This window comes from Alligator mississippiensis, chromosome 8, assembly GCF_030867095.1.
Source record: "Alligator mississippiensis isolate rAllMis1 chromosome 8, rAllMis1, whole genome shotgun sequence".
NCBI classification, from domain to species: Eukaryota; Metazoa; Chordata; order Crocodylia; family Alligatoridae; genus Alligator; species Alligator mississippiensis.
In genome coordinates, this window is record NC_081831.1 from 36,283,029 (window position 1) to 36,304,168 (window position 21,140).

General features: G+C 44.9%; 1 protein-coding gene across 4 annotated transcripts in view; it reads left to right on the forward strand.

Annotated features, from left to right (window-relative positions):
• Positions 1-2,470: 2,470 nt before the first annotated feature.
• TMLHE (trimethyllysine hydroxylase, epsilon) overlaps positions 2,471-21,140 on the forward strand; it is a 32,810-nt gene continuing 14,140 nt past the window's right edge. Inside the window, exons 1-5 of one of the 4 annotated variants that reach the window (XM_014609933.3) lie at positions 2,471-2,571; positions 10,813-10,953; positions 16,113-16,297; positions 17,599-17,775; positions 19,729-20,008. In XM_014609933.3, the coding sequence (XP_014465419.1) occupies positions 16,114-16,297; positions 17,599-17,775; positions 19,729-20,008 (641 nt within the window). In that variant the 5' untranslated portion in view covers positions 2,471-2,571; positions 10,813-10,953; position 16,113. Of the gene's footprint in view, positions 2,572-2,646; positions 2,911-2,978; positions 3,001-10,812; positions 10,954-16,112; positions 16,298-17,598; positions 17,776-19,728; positions 20,009-21,140 lie in introns of those variants that run through there. The other 3 variants (XM_019481902.2, XM_019481901.2, XM_059732638.1) reach the window with 3 other exon arrangements.

Genomic DNA, 21,140 nt, shown 5'->3' on the forward strand with positions numbered 1-21,140 from the left:
TTCAGATTACAGCTCCCAGGAAAGCCGGGAGTGGGGGTGGCTGCAGTGCATGGGAAGGAGAGAGGTGCATGTGACCAGTTACAAGGAAAGTGTTTGCAACCCCTGTCTGTGGAGGCTGGTCTGTCTTGCATAGGTTGTCAGTGGCAATCCCTCAACTCGAGGATGATCTCTTACATGGCTGAGTGATGGGTCTTGTGGTGACTTAAGAGCATGGGCAACTAGTGACACCTTTGTCAGGGGGGGCATGTGCCCCCCATGCGACCAGTCCAGCTGACCAGGGGTGGGGGAGGGTGTCCCCCCCCCCCCGGCAATCCCGCGGTGGCCAATTGCTGCAGCCAAACACTGCAATCACTGCAGCCGCTTCCGGCAGTGGCCGCAGAAATAAGTGAGCGCGGCAGGTCAGGAGATGCACCAGCACTCTCAGGGGGTGCACATGCACCCCCATGCACCCCCTATGCATCACCACTGTTCAAGAGCCACAGACCTATCTGCAGAAGCTGCAGGTCTTCCTGAAAGAGAATCCTCTCCTTTTTCTTCCCCACTCTCTCTTTTCAGCTTTGGGACAAGATGCTTTACCTCAAAACAGGCAGCTGCTTGCTTGAGGTTGTGGCACCATTGGAGTCAGTTCGCAGCCAGCTCCTCCCAGCACTTGATGCACCCATTTTCTTGAGATCTGCCTTCAGCATGTCCTTGTAGCATTTTCTCTGGTGGCTGCAAGACCTCAGGCCCTTGCTAAGCTAGGAGCAGAGCACTTGTTTCAGGAATAAAGTCTCAGGCACCCATGCACCACATCCAGACCAGCAAAGTCAGTGCTTAAGGATGACTGACTGAAGGCTGGTACCGTAGGCTTCAGCAAGGAGGCTGGCATGTGTACAACCTTCCCATTTGGGTCGGATTAGGCCCCGGTGTGACATCTCTCCAGGCCCATGAGATGGGGCCAGCAGGCCAGTGCACCACACCTGAACAGAGGAGGGTGAGGGTGAATTACCCAGAGGTGCAGGGGCCACTCAGGATGCAGCCGGCTGGTCTACAGGTAGGCTGCAACAAGGGAGCCATGGGACCCACAGGGACCTTGTGTAGGGGAGGGGACAGAAAGGTCCCAGGTGCGTGACCGCAATGCATGAGCTCCCCTGTCCCCTGCCCCGCCCCAGCACTCACGCACAGGGTGACACCAGGCAGGGATGGGGATGCAGTGATGTCACATACAACACGTGCCCTTGCACTAGGCAAGGGCAGCGTCACACGACACCGATGACCCCGCACAGAGACATGTGGCACTGTCACGTCCAGCATGTGCCATGAACTCTACGTAGGCTTGTACCCCTCCCCCCCACCAGAAACAGTAAGGTGACACTATCCACATCATGCTGCCCTCAATGGTTCAGAGGACAGCCTGGCATGACCTCTTGTAATTGGGAGGCCCCAGCCTGTTGTAGCCGTTCTGGCCGGGAATCTTCTTGGAATCTATGATAAGGTCTCGGCCACACCTAGCTGCTGTCTGGCAGCTCCATGCAGCGGAGGCGGAAAAAAAGGGGGGGGGTAGTTGAGCACAGGTGTGCTGCCCCCCCACAGAAAAGTCTGAAGTGGGAGGGAGTGGAACTGAGCAGGGCCACGATTGGGGCACGCTGCGCCTGTGCAGCTGCCCCTTCCCCCACGCCTGAGGTCATTGCCCGGTGCCAGCACCAACAGACCCACCGCCTGCATCACCATGTTTCCAGGTCCAAAAAGGACACCTGGCGGGGGGAGGGGGGTGGGGCAGTGACATGCCCATGCCAGTGCCCCTGCCCCTTCTGGTACCCCTCACCGCCAAGCAACAGCCCTGCCCCCCCGCCCGCGCACCTGCTGCTGCCCCACCCCAGATCCACTGCCCCCAGCCCCGCCAGTGCCCCTCACTCCCGAACTGCAGTCCCAAACTCCCTCCCCACCGACCCTCCGCCCCCTGGCGCTGCCACCCCGCCGCTCTGTGCTCGGCTCCCAGCTGTCCGCCCCGCCGAGCAAAGCAACATGGCGAGCTGAGGCCGCGCGGGGCCCTGGGAACGGTAGTTCCGCCAAGCGGCGGCGGCGGCCTCGGCCGAAACGGGAATCCCGGACGTTTGCCTGGATTTAAAAAACCCGCCTGGACGCAGCACAGAGGCATGTCCGGGAGACCCGGGCTTATGGCAACCCCGGCACCGCCCGGGCGGAGGGAACGGAACCCCCGGCACTCCCGCGCCGCCCGCCGGCCCTGCGCAGCCGGGGTGGGGCCAAGGGGAGGGGAAGCTCGGAGGGGCGCGAGGCGCCGACCTGCGCGGGCCGGGGCCGGGGCCGGGGTCGGGGCCGGGGCGGCGCTGGGCCGGGTCCCGGCAATACGGGGAGTCTCGGGGTAGCTGCAGCCCCGCCCCCGCGTGTCCCGGCGAGCGGCTCCCGACCAGTTTCGCACGCCCCGCCCCGCCCCGCCCCGCCCAGCCCAGCCCGCCGCCCTCTATGGTCCGGCGGCGCTCTTGCCACCGCTGTCTGTGATGTGGAGGCTCCGCCCCTGGGCGGAGCGCGGCCGCTCCTGGGTCCGCGCTGCCGGCCCGCGGCTGCTGGTAGGTGAGTGCCGCCGCCGGGAGAGGCTGCTGGGCGAGCGGGCCGGAAAAGCCGCATCCCCGGGGCGGGGCGGGGCCGGGCCGGAGCCCTAGCCCCAGCCCCAGCCCCAGCCGTGACGTCCGGCCCGTCCTTCCCGCCCCGCGCTGCTGCCCTCCCTCTCCCCCCCCCCGGTGACCCTGCGGCCCTCCCCGCTTCTCCGCGGCCCCCGGGCCTGGGCGGCCCCTCCGAGCTCGCCTTGTGCCACCGGCCCCGGGGCATCTCCTCGCTCGTCCTCAGGCCGTAACCGTCGCCCCTGTTCGCCCGCGGCCCCGGGAGGGACAGGCAATGCAGCGGCAGCGGCAGGTCGGGCGGGAGCAGAAGCCGTGTTGCGGCTCAGGCAGGGATAAGGGCCGGGAGCAGCAGGGAAGGGGAGAGAAGTGGCATCCCGGGGAGGTGAGGGAGCTGTTTTGTGGCCGCCAAAAAGGTTGACTTGTGCTGCTCTAAGGCTTGTCGTGGGAAATGGTATACCTGGCTTGTGTTCACTGGTGCCGTATTCTGCAGTGTGGTGTTTTTAACGAGAAAGCCCATTGCTTTCTATGTAGGTGAGAAATGAATGGGCATCCTCCCTAGGGTCTAATACATGCTTTACCAGAGTCCCATGGCTGTACTCGGGGCCAAGCCCCACCCAGCCCCAGGCAGCCAGCACTGTGCCTGGGGGGGGGGGCTTCTCCTGGTGCTCCTCAGCCCCCCTTGCCTCTCTTCCTGCTCCTGCCTCTGCTCTGACTGCTCTGGGTGACGGGGTAGCTGCAGCTAGGCAGCTCCTGCCCCAGTACATGGGGCTCTGGCTACAGCTCCTGGCTGCCTTCTACCCGCTCTGCCCGCCTGGCTTGATGAGCAACCAGCTGCTGGCAGCCAAGTGGATGGAAGGTGGCTGGGAGCTGAAGCCTTATGCACTGGGGCAGGAGCGGCCTGGCTGGCTGTAGCTTCCTCCCCTCCTGGAGTGGGGCAGCAGGAGGAGGAGGAACTGCTGCAGGTAGATGAGCAGCACCAGGGCAGCAGGAGCAGCCCTGCCATTAAGCTGTGCATGCTGGCAAGGGCCAGGTCAATGGGAGGGCAGCGCGGGCAGGGCTCTGCCCTTTGCAAAGCGCTGCACGGGCAGCTGCAGACCACACCACCCGGGCAATTTCTGCATGCACCCCCCGCACCCACGGCCTGCTCCCAAGACCTAGCACATTGACAGTCCTCCCTCCTCCCCCTAGCTCTGCCCCAGGCCTGCCTTGGCCCTGGCCCCGCCCCCTGATTTGAGGTCTCCATGGTGACCGGCTGGGAGCTGCACCATCAAGGCCCAGGGCTAGACAGGTGGGGAGCTGCATCTGGGGCCGGGATATTGGGACAATGACAGCACGAGGCTGGAGCCCGGGGCAGAGTCGCAATCTGCGCCCTGTCCACCCCCGCCTGTGCAACCTGCACCCATCGCGGGGGTGTGCGGGCAGTGGATTGCAGCTCTGCCATGGGCCCTGGCCCTGCGATAGCACCACCCTGTGACCCTGCTCCATGATCCCGGCCTCACCCGTCCATCCCACTCACCACCCACCTGCAGCCCCACCCCACATAGGGTTTTTGGTGAGTGTTGTGGGATGACCCAGCCCGCAACAGCTCATCAAAACTCCCGATGTGGTTCACAGGCCCAAATAATTGCCCACCCCAGAGATACAGACTTCTAAGGTCAGAAAGGACCATTGTAATGAAGTGGTCTGACTTCTCGCACTGCACAAATCTTGGGAGTGTATCAGTCCTGTATGTTGGCCTAAAAGAGTATAAAGAAGCAATTTCAGACCCACCCATAGTGCAATTTAGGCATAGCTGTTAAAAAAAAAAAAAAAAAGGGGGGGGGGGGGACCTTGTCTTGCACATTGGGAAGTATTTCTTGTCTGGACACAGGCAGGGGGAAAACAAAATAATGGCAAATTCTGCAAGAAATCTACAGATTCTAAAAATGGACTAGCAAAAATATACGGTCATCACATTTTTTAAATGGCTTTTTAGTTTAAAAAAATAAAGCCCTCTTGGTATGAGAGTTTCCCATAATTGAAAAGTAGGGCTGGAAAGGCCCCAAGAAGTCATTTCCTTCTACCTCCCACCCTTGCTGAAGATTTCACAACCTCTCTAGGTAGCCTGTTGCAATACTTTATCTCTCTCAGTGTTAGAAAGTCCTTAATATCCAACCTAAATATCTCCTGTTGCAAGACTGTTATTTTTTATCTTGTCCCTTCTAGCCATAGAGAATAGTCTACTACTGTCCTCTAAATAACAATGTTTTAATCTTCTCATAAATCACATTTCCTAGATCTTTAATCATTTTTGTGGCTTTATGATGATTTCTTTCTAATTTGCTTGCATATTTCTTGAAGTGCAGTGCCCAAATCTGGAAATAGTGCTCTAGGTAAGGTCTCATCCATGTTGAATAGAAGAATAATCACTTCCTTTGACTTTCAAATTACAGTTCTGTTAATACAATCCAAAATGCTGTTGGCTTTACTTATATATTTATTTTGCCTGAGCACATTGTTGACTCATATTCAGCAGTGCAGCCTAGCCCATCATTTCCCAGTCTGCCTTTGTTCATGGGATTGTTCTGTTTGGCTTGTAGAACTTTATAATTTTCCTTTCTGAATTTGGTTCAATTAATAGCAAATCACTGCAACTTATCTGTAGTTTGTGAAATAGTTTTAAGTTTTTTTTTCTTCTAGCTAATTTGCTTCTTGTCACTAAAAGATCAGTTGACTAGTGGTTGATCAAGGTTATGTAAAGTACATCTCTTGGCTCATTTGGTATGCTAGAGATTTATCCGTCTCATGTGCACATATTTAGTCCCCGGTTATTTGGTAGAAGTTGAACTTCCATTGAAAGGAGAGCGGTTCCTGCCAGTTGTTAATTTAATTCCTCACTGTTTCCAGTGCTAGGCTCAGGCAGACTTTTGCATCTGATAGTACAGTTGATAATGCATTTAATTTTCCTTTCTTCCTGCTTCACTATTGCTATAGGTAGCCAGGTTTCAAGTGAGAGTGCAACTATATCTTCTGAACTATATCTTCTGTGCAACTATATCTTCTGAACTATTACATCTTTGAAATCCAGGGGGCCCCCATTTTTGAAGAAGTATAATTCTGATTTGGATATTTGGCACAGTTGTAGAATTGGTTCCAGAAATGACCAAAGACAGGTCTGCAGTTTCCAGTGTACTGCAAGAGCCACATAAGTGCATTACAAAATTGGTTGAGAGACTTGCCTAAAGAAAAATAGATACAGCTGCTCAGCTTCTGAGCAGTTAAATTTAGTTAACTAAATGTAGTTAATTTCTGTCTGCTTGAGCTGTTTTCAAATGTTTAATATCTAACAGCACAGCTGTGATTGAATCCAGGACACTTTGCCCATTGTCTTCACGTGTCTTCCAGACACCCCTAGCTAAGTGCCTAAAACAAGGTCTGGCAGCTCTGTCTGTGACTGTTGACGTCTCTGCAGAGCACTAACCACATCTCTTGCATCTTGACCATATTTTCTTCCAGTAATCAAATAGCTCTTCCTTTTTTAAAGGATGAATCAACAGACTGTACCTGCAAAAACCAAAGGAGGCATGCAAATATGCTTTGGATGTGAAAAATAATTCCTGTGTGAATTGATGCAGCACATATTGTTCATATGGATCAGAAAGATTTCTGTGTTCAAGTTCTCTTTAGAATTATTGCAGATAATAATACTTCCTGGCTGAGGCAACTAACAAGATTGTATCTCTTAAAGAAAGGAATTTCAAATAGCCACTAGTAAAACTGCGTGGCCAAAACTTAGTGGCAGAGAAAATAATTCTCCTTTGAAAGATCTAATTGTGTAATTAGGAGGAGGGCATCTTTTGGATTAACGACAATGTGGTCAGAATTTAAATGACCTGTTTTCTCTTGTTTAGCTAGCAAGAGGTATAATTCAAAGGGGTTAACTTTTTTGAGCATGTACTTGCCAGTGGCATGTTAAGCTCTTTTCCAGTTACAAATATGTGAGAGTACTGTCTGTTGACCATTTTCAGTATATTCCCCTATCTTATGCAGCCCTCCCTTTTCCTCGAAGAACTGTATATTAATGCTTCCCTTTTTGTCATGTCTCAGACTTCAGGAAGAAAAATGCTGTTTAATTCTTGCTCTTTGTGGCTTAAAGACTCAATTTCTATAGTAAAACTGCTTTGTGAAAGTCTGTTGGTTATAGCCATGTTGGTCTAAGGACGTAAGCAGACAAGGTTCTTTGGGTAGATGTGATATCTTTTTTATTAGGCCAGCTAAATTGTTGGGAGAAAATGTTCTTTGCAAGCTTCTGGGCACAAACACTGAAGAAGAGTGTTTGTGCCCGGAAGCTTGCAAAGAACAATTTTTCCAACAATTTAGTTGGCCTAATAAACAAAATATCACATCTACCCAAAGAACCTTGTCTGCTTGTGAAAGTCTGTTAATTTTTCTGGCTCTCTGATTAGGCTTGTTGTTATCATTCTAAAGTTATTTACTGGAAGAAACAGTCCATGTATTTTGCTTGGAAACTGTTGTGGTCTTATAATTTTTGTGTGGCCTGTTCTATAAGTTAGCAAAAGAGTTGGAGCAATGAGAGAGAGAGAGAGAGCCTGAACTCTTACTACCCTCAAGCTCTCCCCAGTGGGTTTAAACAGAATCGCTGTCAAAACTAGATTTAGCCACTTTATCTGATATTCTGAGTTCTTTTCATTGGGTTACACTTCAGGGAGAGAAGGAATTTCTAGCTCTTTGAACTATCTGATAGACTACTTGAATCCAGACAGCACTACTTTCTGACCTTAAATGATAGCACAATTTTTACAGATTAATCCAGACAGCACTACTTTCTGACCTTAAATGATAGCACAATTTTTATAGAAAATTGCTTTAGTCACAGCAGCAGATTATTTGGTCAACATGCATCTGACTGACATGATTAATTCATTGGATGTATTTTAATCCTTGAAATAATACTAGTATTTTCCAGTCTCAGCCAAGTGATCACTTAGGTGATGTGGGTAGATATATAATGTTGTCTCTGTAGACTTCAGCTTTTTCTAGCAGTATCCCATGGTGCTAGTATCAGATGTATATTATCCTGGTCTTCTGTTTTTAATACACTTTTAAGATTCCTTAAAATATCAAGAATGATGTTGACTGGATATGAAAGGGAGTCTCAGCCAATTCTCTGTAGATGAGGGACTACGGTGAAGAGATGTGTGGGAAAGGGATTGCTTGACCTTTCTTTCCAAAGGAAGCTATGTCTTGCCAAGCAACATAAATACAGACCAGTTAGTCAGCCATAACTGGCTGTGGGAGCAGGATTACCAGTAACTGATGAGGGAGCTGAACTGTCAAGTAACAAAATGTTCTGTTAAAATGGCTGGCTCGCTAGTAATGTGCGTGTGTTTCCCTACAGTGAAGTCAGAAATATGGAAAAAGAAAATCAGTTTACATGGCTTCAACAGAAATAGAGAAGCCTGTACTGTTCCTCATCCACTATGGACAACTTAATTTAATGTGAAGCACTTGTACATTACTTGCCCATCCTCAGAATATTGTGTAAATTCTAACCTTGCCAGAACCTGTAAGAAGCAGATAAATTGCTTACAGAAGAGAAAGCCAAAATGTCTGTTAAGGCCACACTCTTTTTTAGTCCCTAACTCAGTTCACTAGAGTTCACTGCTATAAGATCATTCTTATGCTCTCTGCTCAATCATGAATTGAATCCAGTCCAGTGTAATATCTGTTTATTGCCCATCATGTATACAACAGGAGAAAATGGTGGGGGGAGATTACCAAAGTGTTCAAAGGTTTTGCATTATGGGGAAAAAATTAAATTAAATTAAACCTAGAGTATATTTTGATATATTATTATATTATAAAATTAATGCTGAAGATTCTTTAGGAAGTTAGAATTATTTAATTTTTGTATGACTTTGTCTGTAGAAGTAAAAGAGGCAGAAGTGGGAGAGGTAGTAACTATCACGTCACTGAACCTGCACTGATTTATATAATATCAAAACAGAAGTTCTGCACACAGATGAATTTTTGACACCGTCTTCTATGCGCTTCAAATCTTTGTAAGCACACTTCTGTATAACGTGATGTGACCCAAAGTTCAAGCAGGGATTAAGACTTCAAATCCTGCTATCTGTAAACAACAGCAGACAGCTCTGTGCTTCTATCGGGGAATGATTGGTCTTTTTGTAAGGTGTTTTTTCGTTTTCTCCAGAAGGGGGGCAGTGCATCCCTGTCATGTTGAGAATGAGCCTCTGCGCACATAGCTGGGATATTCTAGTAGTTGTCCCAATTTAACAGGGCTCCATTTTTGCCATTCCAGCCACATAAGCACCACAGTAAATGTGCCCATGTACAACAGGAGAGAGAACAAGGGGGTTTGATCAGTCTGCTGGAAAAGAGAACTGTAGGGAGAGTCATGTGCTTGGGGATTTCAACAGAAATCTGGAGATGAAAGTCTTGGTAAAGTGATGTGAGTTGGCAGATTTCAGTAAGATTACCAGAAAGCAGGCTTTAACTCAAGCATTCGGTGCTGTACTCCACATATTCAGTATGTTGCTTTTATTCCTAACAAAATTCATTGTAAAACTGATACTCTCTGTCTTTATCATTACCTACTTGATTTTATTGTAGTAACCTTTGTGGGTGGGGCAAGAAAGGGGGTGGATAGATTTTTCACCTTTGAAATCCAATGCTGAAAGCAGTCAGTTGCATCAGTGTAGTACAGTAAATGCAGATTTTCTCTACAGGGAAATTTAATCCACTTTGATACAAGAGTTTAAGTCTTCTGTTTTGTTTATAATTAGTGATTAAACTATGTTAACATGTGCTCCATATGCCCTTAAAACTGCTGACATTTTGCTTTAGAAAATGCACTGTGGTCCTCCGTGTAATTTCAGATGTCCATCATTTCCAAGGGGTCTGTACCTAATGATTATTTCACTTAGTTTATGATTGATTTATTGGCACCTGGTATGATTTAATAACAGACTCTCTCATTTATTTTTGTTGCTGGGTGGCAATTTTCAAGATGTTTCCTGGTCAGCCTTTGGAGTGATCATCTTTTTAATAGTATTCCCTTCACAGAGGTTATCTTAATTCTAGTGGTGCCAGTTCGGGAGAGCTGGTTGCATTGTGTAAAGCACTATAGACGTACCTGATTTAAGATGCAAGTGTTTCCAGGAAACCAGTCACAAATGTTTATTCTTTCTGAGACTTGCAGACAATGTACTTTTTTTCCCTCTGATTGCTTTACGGAAACTTAGTTTTTCTCTCTTTTCTTCCTTTCTCCCCTCCCCCCCCTTTATGCAAATGTTGGTTAGGTTTGGTTGCAATGCTAAAATTATGTCTTATTTCCTGCATTTAAAGTCACTAATTGGAAACATTTGTTTCCACTGGACCATTGTAGAAAAGTAAAGGATAAATGAATATTTATCAGCCACTGAATGTTTTGAAATGGCTGATGAAAATTATTTTAGAATTTTTTTTAAATGTTTTTACTTAGATTAGGGCAAGAATTTGTAAAGGGTGCTGGGTTGATGGCAGTGAGATGTGAAATCATCTTTGTCCACAAAACAAATTACAATGTAGGTGGTAGCAGTTGGAGCCAGTGCCAGCGTGCCAGTTGTGACCTGTGGTTTTGTGGTATGGCTGGCCAGCTGCCTAGAAGCTAGGCAGATTTCATAGATTCACTTATTACTCTTTAAAAAAAATATGGATGCTAACTGATTTTGTTCAATGTTTTTCTTTCCTTGAAATGAGACCTGCTAGCATTTTAATAACTGGATTGAAAGATCATCAAGTTTTACTTGTTGTAAACACCTTGTGCATTGCATGTCATTATTATCTAACTATAGCAGCCGTCACTGTGCTTCCTTAGGAATACGTTCCTATCTGCTCTCTCCTGAAGCTTATGTTGTAGTACTCTCAAAAGCTCCGTGCATGTAAATGTTATGTCTTTTTTTTCATTCTTTTCACTAGAAGCGTCTCCCTTTCATATTTATCCCTTTTTATCTTGGCTGAAGATTCAGTAGATGTGTTCTAATTTCTGTCGTCTTTTTTTTTTTTTTTTTTTTAACCCTCTGGATAAGACAGATAAGTTAATAGAATCCCACGCAGAGGAAGGGCTATCTTGCCTGGGCAGAGGGATGGGCTTGATGATCTAATAAGTCTTTCCCAACTCTTGTGCCTCTAGTTATATGAGTTCAACCACACTGAAATGGTCCAGGAGCTTCTGACACCTCTCCACTCTTTGAGTCTTAAGGGAAGTTTGATATGAGGCTCAGCTGATCTTAGTCTGTAACATGAACAATCTAAACATCAACAACATATAAAGGTAAGAGGAATACAAGAAAGTTTATCTGTTTAAATTACTACTAATAATAATAAGGAAAAGCTATTTTTGTGCTTTCGGTCAAGTTATTCAGCTGGTACCCAAGGTAAAATGTAAACCCCTTTTGTTCCACATGGGTATTTGTTTTCAGTTCCTCAAACACTTTTAGAGACAATATCCATAAATGAGACTTGACTTTTACTGAGTGTACTGCCTGTTGCAGTGTCTGTCTTCAGCAAAGAACTCAGTACAGTTGTAGCTGATTAGATTAAATGTGCAGATCATTTACCTATTAAACATTTTTATGCTCTGGCAACCTTGGATATTGAAAGCGGTGAAAGATAAAAGGAGTGTGTGAGTGTATATAAAAGATAACTGCAGCTTAAGCTATCAGAGGCAGAGGCCACTTTCTAAGCAGGTTTGTAGCAGCAGTTTTCAGAATTGTTTTATGCTCTATCATTTTCTGTATGAATATGTATACCTTGTTTTCTTTCTGTTGAACACGTAGATTCCTGTCAAAAGGTACACAAGCTGAAATGATCCATCATGCTCTTACATTCTATATCTTCTACTGTAGGAATCAAAGGTCATGCATTTTGTGAGTGGAATGTTTGTGAGACACAAAATACGTGATGTTGAACTAGGTATCCCAAATGATATTTTCTTATTCTTCTGAGTCTGGGCCAGCTTCAGTGAAGTTGTTAACTGCAGTTTAGCTGTTCTCCAAGCAGTCTGTAGTTTACAGCTAAAAAACAGAAAGATGATTTTCTCCTCTGGAAAGCATTTCAGAATAGAATGCATTTGGTTTACTTGACACTTGTATATTAGAAGTGCCTTACCCGTAAAGTAGATAGGTACATTTTGTCAATCTGCAGCAGTTCAGAAGTAATACAGAAAATTGTTATCTCATAATACAAAGCAGCTGAATTCTGGATCAAGCTGTTAGCCCACTTACAAAACAAAACAAATAAAATCAGCTAAGTTTCTAGTAATCTTTTAAGCCAAACTAAGTATATGTTGAATATGGAAGCAAATACAGCATGTACTACCATACAAAAGAGTATATTTTAAAGAGTATGTAGCATGTAAAATACTATGTGATACAGCTTCGTTTTTGTAAACTGCTTAAGTGCCATATTCATATGCTTCTCATTTCATGCAGAGTTTTTTGCAGATTGGTTTATCATTTCATTATTCAAAAGCTTTTTATCAGGTATGGTTGGTTCTCTCTTTAGGATTTGTTTCAGGACCACTACATTTTTCTATAAGAAATGATTACCTCTTGAAACTGGCCAGTTTCAACTGTAAAGTTGAAACAGTATGTCAATTTATAAAAGCTGTAAGTGCAAAAGGTTGTAATTTGAAACGTTGTAAGTCGAGGACTGCCTGTACTGCCTAGCTCTTAAGATCTAACTAACTAGCTATCCAGAGTACCCATCTGATATAGTATTTTTTTTGGAGGAGGGAGCCCTTCTTTGTAGCCAAAACAAGGGAGGGGAATTTAGATCTGCTGAGCTCTGTTCTCTGCTTAACCTCTGACTTTTTTTGGATAAAAAAGTATTTAAGTTTGGTTTATTATGTAATCCATTTTTTAAAACCTGGTATATAGTCAGCCCCATTTTAAAAACATTGGGCAATCTGCTCTACTTTCTAAGTAATAAGAGATCCTGGTGCAAGGATGAAGTAAGCAGAGAATTTAGTTACTGGAGGTATCAGGAGTGGGAAATGTAAGCTTTCACTGGCACTCATGTTAATGCATTTGGATCATAATTCACTGGTTCAGAAATTCTTGTCCTAACCCACAGGTCTGGAAGATTATGTAATTTTTGTCACTAGTTCCCCTGCTTCCCCACCCTTCCCAAATTACACAGCAAAGCATTTTGAATTCTGATCCGAAACCAGATCATAATAAATAGCATATTTGATTACAGGTTACTTAATAGGGATTACTGTTTTGGTAGCCACTCAATAAGCAGTCTTCTGATCTGAGCTTTTTTATAATTAGAAGGCTGTAAATGTTTGCATAGACCTAGCAGTTCCAAGATTACAGTATCTCTAGGATGTTTCCTTGCACTGTGTTAGTAAATCAGTTTCTGCTTTCTGTATTTGCTGTCAGGACTGGGAGATATTATTCAGTTACTTTCCTTGTAGAGCAGAATGAGGGTTTGGAAACTTGCAGCCTTTGTACTACTTTTATTGTTCTTTCCAGCATTTAAGATCTCCAAAACATAGACATCAAGCAGAGATAGGTCTGTAACAGTATTCATAAGAATTAGGGGACAACAAATTAGTGCCTTTTGACCTTGTGGTAAACTTTTCTATACATGTTGAGGCAGGAAACTTAAAATAAGAATAAAAATGACAGTGGGAAAAATCACTCTCTGATTGTCTCCTCTTTGACACAGTTTTATTTCCAAGTATCCATATCCTTAGAAGCAACCCTAGGGGGCTCCTCAGTCACTGAAGCAAGTCCCTTGTTTGCAGACCTTTATGTCCGTACAGTCCTTTCTGGAAGTTACCAAGTTCCCTCCTTAGATGGATAGGTTTTTTTGCCATCCCTATTCCTGTTGAACATCTGTTCCAGAACCTGACTGGTCTGATGGTTGGGAACCTTCTCATTTCCAACCTGAATATACTCATAGTCATGTCCAGTTTATACACAATTATTTTTGTGCCTGTATTGTTCTTTCATTTAAATAGGTATTTCTCTATCTTTTGTTTACTTCCCTGATATGTTCATGGGGTGACCAGTATTATGCATGTATTTCAGAGAAAGTCCCATATGTGCTCTGTATAATGGTATTATTCCTTCCCCCCACACTTATGATGGAAATACTATGCCTGGTGCATCCTAGGTTTGCATTTGCTTGTTTCACAGCTATATCATATCTGTTGTTCATACTCATGGTGGGGTAATTTTAATATGCTTGGGTCCTCATCTTCCGTTTCCAAATGTCCAACTAATTAACTCCCAGATTATAGCAAAAATTCCTGTTAATCTATAAATCTGTGACCCTGCAGTTCATATTACTGTATTTACTCAAATATAAGATGACCTTGAATTTAAGATGACCCCCCACAATAATTAGATTCTATACATGGAAAATGTATAAATGTGCTATAATTAAAGAATTCAGCCCCCTGCCCCACTGCTGCAGCAAGGAAAGTAGTGACTGGGGATGTCAGGCAGACCCCTTGCTCTCTGTTCTCCCCCACCCCACGCACACTTCTTCCCTGTGAAGCCTTCCTGTCTCCCCTGCCACCTGTACTTCCCTACCCCCAGCACCCCAAAGCCTCTGCCCCCCCACCATTCCCAGAGCACAGCCTATAGAAGTGCAGCCTCTGCCAGCCAGGAGGGGATCCAGCCTGAACCAGAGCTGAGCTACTCCTGACAGTAAGGGGAGGGAAGGGGCAGAAGCTGCAGAGGGCAAGTGAGGGAGGGAGGTGGGTAGGGAGCTGCCGTGGTTCTGAGTAGGGTGGCCACTGATGCATCCCCAGAACACAGGACATCACCTTGGTGAGGGGTGGGGCCACCATCCCCTTCAGCCAGTCAGCAGTGAGGACTGGGACCACTGCCCACCTTGGCCATTTAGCAGTGAGGGGCAGGGCCACTGCCTTGGCCAATCAGCAGCAGTGGGTGCAGCCAGAGGGCCCCTTCGCCAATCAGCAGCAAGGGTAGGACCACCACAGAAAGGCCACCTCCCTCCTTCCCTCCCCGGCTGGCTCAGAACCCTGGTCTTCCTTGCTGTGCAGTGCCCTACCTCTAGGCACAGCCAATAGAATCATAAGGACAAATGATTGACCTGTGTTTCCATCATCAAACTAAAAACAGAACTTCTTGCGATTCATTCCTCATTCAGAAATAGACAGGGGACAAAGGTTTTAAAAACAGGATGGTCCGGTATAAAACAGGAGCAGTGGCCACCCAGGTCTAGACCAGGAGTCAGCAATGTTTTTGGGCAGGGTGCCAAAAACACCCGCAACCTTAATGTGTAAAATGTTGGCATGCCAGGGGCAGATGGTGGGGAAGCCACGAGAGGCCCGATCCCTGTTGTGGAACTGCAGACCCGGCCCCTTCCCTTCCGTCTGCCCCGAAGTGCATGTGCCAAGCAAAATGCTTTCAAGTGCCACACTCTGGCTCCTGTGCCAGGGGTTGCCCTATCCCTGGTCTAGACGCTAGCCCAGATCCAAACTCGGGGCCAGGGTTAGAGCTGCAGCAGCCACCAGTCCCCTGTGCCCCTTCCCCCCAGCTTTCAATAGAAATCTGAGACAAAGGTTTTTCCCCCATGATGATTGGTGGGGGGAACCTTGTTTTAGTCAAGTAAATATAGAATTAAATTTCATGCCATTTTTATTGCTGCAGGTTGCAAGGTCACACAATTCTTCCTATCTGATATTCTGTTTCTCTTTTATATTGGGGATTCCTCCCAACTTAATGTTGTTCTAGTACAGTTGATAAAAGCCAAGACAAAAGACATCCAGGTACTGCTGTTACAGATGGTTTGTCAGTGTTTTAATAATAATGCAGCTATCAATTTCAGATGCTGTGAAACAGCTGAGTAGAGTCTGGTTTAGCTTGGAAACAGCATTGTTGTGCTATAATTGAGAAAAGTATCTAGGTGATGGTGGTAGCCATGTTCAGAACTCAGCAATAAGGCTATCTGGTATGTGTTTAAGTGCAATAAAAGTATATTCAACCACTTCTTACTGCACGGGTTGATTGCTACTCAGGACAAGCTGCCGCTGTCCGTATAAGTGTTCTGACATTTCTGACTAACCAGGAAGATGAGAAACAAATGTGTAGGGAAGAGAAACTGCTTTTCCTTTCTTGTGCCCTTGTGTGACAAGTTATTTAACAGAGTTTAAAGATTTGTTGGAATCTGAAGGGCCACACAATAAGCGCTTCTGCTATGGCCTCAAACTTGCGACCTGTCATCCATGCGTCTTAGCACCCACACCACCCCAGGCCTGGAACAGAAATTATCACTAAGAGACTGAAAACCCTTAGGGGCTGGCACCATCTGTTCATGCGTGTACGGCACCTAGTAATATGTGGATGTCAACCCATGATTGGGGTCTCTAGGTTCTTCTTTAGAATAGATCAATTGTAATGCAGAACCACGCGCTGTAATGATATTCTCTCCCTCTTTGAATTCCCTCAGCATGTGGTGCCGTAGGTTGATGCATGTATTCCCCAGCACCCAGTGCCTGCTGAATAGAAATTATAGACACCAGTCATCGTGGCATCAGTGTTTCAGAAACGTCTTCCCGACTACTACAGCCCGTTGGCACCACACAGTCCCAGAGTCTCTGAATTGTATCTGGCAGTTGCATAACGATCATTTGGGTAAGTGCACACACACACTAGCACACTTGGCATGGGGCAAGAACCTCTTTTGATCTTAGTTTACAGTTGCAGTGCTCCTTCAGTGAAATTATTCTTTATTTTTGGTAGCTTAAACAAGAATTTATCTCTGTATATTTACTATATGGTTTTAGATCATAGACATTTGATGTAATATTTCCAGAGGTGTGCTGAATCAGGTTATCTTCTGGCCCCATGTGTTTTGCAATAGTCAAGCATAGTAGGCTGAGATTAATTAAGTCAAGAGTTTAAAACAAATTCCTAATTTATTTCTGTCTCTGGATTGACTTATTATGTGTAGCTCCAGGCTAGTCATTTAATCTTGTGCATCTCTTAGCCTTCCAGGTAAGGTAGCTGATAGATGGATCAGCTTGTTAATTGGTCCAGTTTTTAAAAGCTGTCTAATACTTCCAAGCTAATTTCTGCTTTGTAGGTTATCTGAAGGCAGCTAACTTTGTGTAAACTTCCAGCACAACCTATGGGGGTGTGGTTAGGTACCCAGTCAAAACTTGCCCTGGGAATTGCCCAATGTTAAATGCACGTTCAGTCCAAAAGATGATATGTTTTATTACATGTAGGAGCTGGATACCTGGATTCAAAGAATCAAGTGGGACTAAGGAGAGGCCATTTCATTAGAGTAAGACACTGAGATAGGACAAGGACAGTTTTAGCTGTTTGGGCTTAGGGGCAAGGAGACTGCTCTTGAGCCTGCTGTAGGTCAAGATAAAGTAACATTTCAAAATCCAGGCTTTGTGCAAGTGTAGTGAGGTTATCCATAGTATTCAAAGGGGGACTGGTTGTTTATGCCTTTCATTTCACCGGTTCTTTTTTCTTTGTATGTTAGAGTTGCTTATAAGCACTGTTCTAAAGAGGACATCTTATCTATGGCAGTTGCAAAATGGCACCTCTGTAAAAAGTGAAATACTCAAATCTGTCAATAGACACTAAACAAATAAGTAACCGTCTAGCTATAGTTACCAGTAAGCCTACAGCTACAGTCTTTTTCTCCTGACACAGTTTGGGAACAAGAACACTGTGGGTTCAGTGAGTATAGCACCTAGGACCACAGTTGGTTCCCTGACAGCCAAACAAGCTATAGCGTACTAGGCACTAGTTAAAATAACTTGCCTAATCTTCACAGCAGATCTGGGAGATGATTGCAACTTGTGAAATAGTTAAAAATAAGTGCTAATAGACTTTATAGCCTGTTTATGTGGGGTTGTGTGCTGAGGGGGTTTGGTTCCAATTTGTTTGACCAAATAATCTTTTAAATATTTTCCCAGAGCTCAGGTATGCAGGTACCCTGATGCGCTTTGACTATGTGTGGCTGCGTGATCACTGCCGCTCAGCATCCTGCTACAATGCCAAGACTAATCAGCGCAGCCTAGATACAGCCAGTGTGGATCTGTGCATCAAACCAAAGACAGTCCGAGTAGATGAGACTACACTCTTTCTAACATGTAAGTGAAGGGAGTCTGGGCCCTAAGTGTTTTGAAATGACCTGACTGCACTGAAGGCAATGTCATTCTCTAAGATGTCCTCAGATGCATTTCTAGGCTTACATTTGCTTTTCACCAAGCAGAAGACAGTTAATTCATCAGCAGCATTTCTGAAACTGACTTCAGAGTAATTTCATGTCCTATGACAACAGTCATAGGACATGTCAGCTTTTGTAGTTTTAGGATTGTGTTTTTCTACTTCATGTTGTTGTTTTCTCTTTTATTGTCAGTTGCTGGTGTTAAAAGGCAAAGGCATATCACTGTGATAGCACTTCATGTATAGTCATTGTACAAAGTAGGAATAAAAAGCTGATTTTTCTCTGAATTGCTACTTCAGAGAAGTAACTCAGATTCAGAGTAGGGACTCACAGAAGCGACTCTTTAGAGTTGAATTTGTCCTTTTAAACAAAATAATGAAACCATCTACCATTTAGTAAATCAGTAATGTTCTTCCTTTGCCCTGTCCTCTACCCCTGAAAATAATTACATTTAAGAAATGATTATAGGTTTTTGGTAAAGCTTACCAGTATCCCATGGATGTTTTCAAATTCTGTTCCTGGACTACCTATACAGAAGTTCCACTATGGGAAAGGCTTGCAGATGGATCCCAATATGGGCTATGCATTTTTATTATGTTTACTGGGAGAGGCCAGACTTATCTCTACATCTAGTGTTGTTTTGAGAAGCAGCCTAGCTATAAACAGATGACTTCAGAAAACCATGCAAATGCTGCCTTAAAGTCTTAAGCCCAGTGTCCCTTTCTTTTCAAGTCTTGAGCAAACACAACTGTATTTTTATGTTTGTTTTTGTTTAAATGAGAGAACAAAGCAGGCATTGAAAGAATAAATTTGGACATCAATGGTTTGCTTTCTTCTATGTTTTTGCATTTTAACAGGAGGTTCTGAGCAGGACTCCTGTCTCTTGTTTTACGCTCTAACCTTTGTTCTCTGCTCCACAGCTTACATCACTTTCCTCCTGCTTTAAGAAATAATTATAAACTCATTCCTTTGGAGTTTAGCAAATAATCATGCCATTTCTCTTCTGTAAATGTCTGACTCCCAGTGGGTTAGCTCTTTTTGTATTTTCTGCTTTTTTTCATTAATGATTCTGATTTCAGGTTATAGGAATGCACTGCTAAAATGTTCTGTTCTGAACTTAAAAAGGCAAGTAGAAATATTTTAGGACATCATATTTTGGGCAAGATTATCAACTTATAATGTATTCCATGAGGCTACGAAACTCTGTAAATTGCAGAGAATGTACTTGATAATGCAGCAAGTTTTTTTTCCCCATCTTCACTGCTGTGATTTCATAAACATTTTACTGAGTGCCTCATTGAGTTAGACTCAAGACACCTCTCAGAAAATGTCAGCTCTTAGCTTTTGCTCATTTTTTGACTGTGGGAAAATAATAGAATAATTTTTTTTTGTTGCAAAGAACTCAGAAGGACCACAACACATCAAGATGTTTTTTACACTATGGACTCCTGTTTGATGCTTCTGGGTTTATTTTGTCAGTCATATGTAGGAGTTTCCACACCTAACCATGCTAATTTTGCACGGCACTCCACAGCACCCTTAAAAGTAACTTATGAATTACTGATCTGGGGAGACAGCCCCTGGGCTTGGCAATAACTTAGCTGTGAACCAGAAGTCTTGCAGCAAATCAGAAACCCCACCAGGTACACCTTAGAAAACTGAAATATGAAATAACAAAGTATTGTATTAAATGTTAACTTGTTTCAATGTATCCTCTGATGATTGTTTTTCATGCAACTTGCCCAACAGTAATCTTGGTCATCAGCAAGAAACTGACACCATCTCTCAATCTGGTGTTTGAACTGGCTGGTAATTCTAGAGCTCTACAAGTTCTGTTTTCAGTGACAATAACTCTCTTTTTTTAATGTTATTACAGGGCCAGATGGTCATGTGACTCGGTACGGGTTAGAGTGGCTGGTGAAGAACAGCTACGAGGGGCAGAAGGAGCAAGTCATGCATCCTCGAATTCTCTGGAATGCAGAGATCTACCAGAAAGCTCAGGTACCATCCACTGACTGCAAGAGCTTCCTGGAAACAAATGAGGGCCTGAAGGAGTTCCTGCAGAACTTCCTGCTGTATGGAATTGCTTTTGTAGAAAATGTTCCCCCAACCAAAGACGACACAGAAATCTTAGCTGAGAGGGTCAGCTTGATCAGGTAATTAAAGATGTCCTGTGGAAAGCCAGATGTTTTGCCTGAAACTCAAACACCACATGCTTGACAAGGAGTGGGTTGTAATCCCAGTTGAGAAATGTGAAGGTTGTGCATCTATACTAGCCAATTGCCCTTCAAGAATGACTGGGGGGGGGAGCCCTGTGCCGCCCGCGCCCCCTGGGCCCACTTCCACTTTACCTCCTGCTGCTTGTGGTCCGCACCCACTTCCGCCCCTCAAGAAAGCGGGGTGGGGGAGCCGGGGCCAGCACTGCTGGCCTCAACTCCCCCACCCTCTGTTGAGTCCCCAGCATGGCTTTGGAATCCATGGCAGTGCTCCCCCACGCTTGGAGCACTCTGATTAGCTGTTTCCGTTAGCCAATCAGAGTGCGAATAAAGCATTATAGACAGACAGACAGAAAGATGGAGAGACTTAGGCTTTTATAATATTAGAATTCTCTAAATCCAGGGACATAATCTAGGCACATTACTCAGATCAAAATGAAGCATGGCATGCTGACCTGTGGTCTCCCTGGCTAGTCCGTTTGCCTCAAGATGGAATGGTGAATTGTGGAACCTGTCATCTCCATGGGCCTACCCGTTTCCTTATTAAAGTTTAAGATCTGCTTAGGCAGCATCTAGTTACAGTGGTGGTCATGGGATTATCGTGAGCATTGAAGGAGTGGAGGGTATTTTGAAAGCTGGGAAGACTTGAGCTATGCCAGGAGAGGCATTTCCTGTTTTGACATGAAGGGTTAGTAGGGCAGCCTTGCCCCTGGGATCCAGAAAGATCAAAAGAGGGCTGTAGTTGCCTTTCAAGGGAAAAAATGGGAAAGATATTTTTTTTTCTGTGTGAAAGAGAAAAACACATTGGGTCAGCCTGGGGGTGGGTTTCAGGTTTTCTTCAGACTAAGCACAGTAGAAATGCTTTGACTTCCACAGGCCTCTGAAGCAGAAGGATATATACTGTTTACATTATTTATTGCATTGTATTTTATTGTATTAATCCCATGGTTTGGGACTTTTGCTAATCTCCTGTCTAGGTCAAGAAAAACTTGCACCCCTTCCCCTTTGCTTTCATTATTCATTTTTGGATGAGGGTGATTAGCCTTTCTCAGGCATTGAACATAGCTGGGGA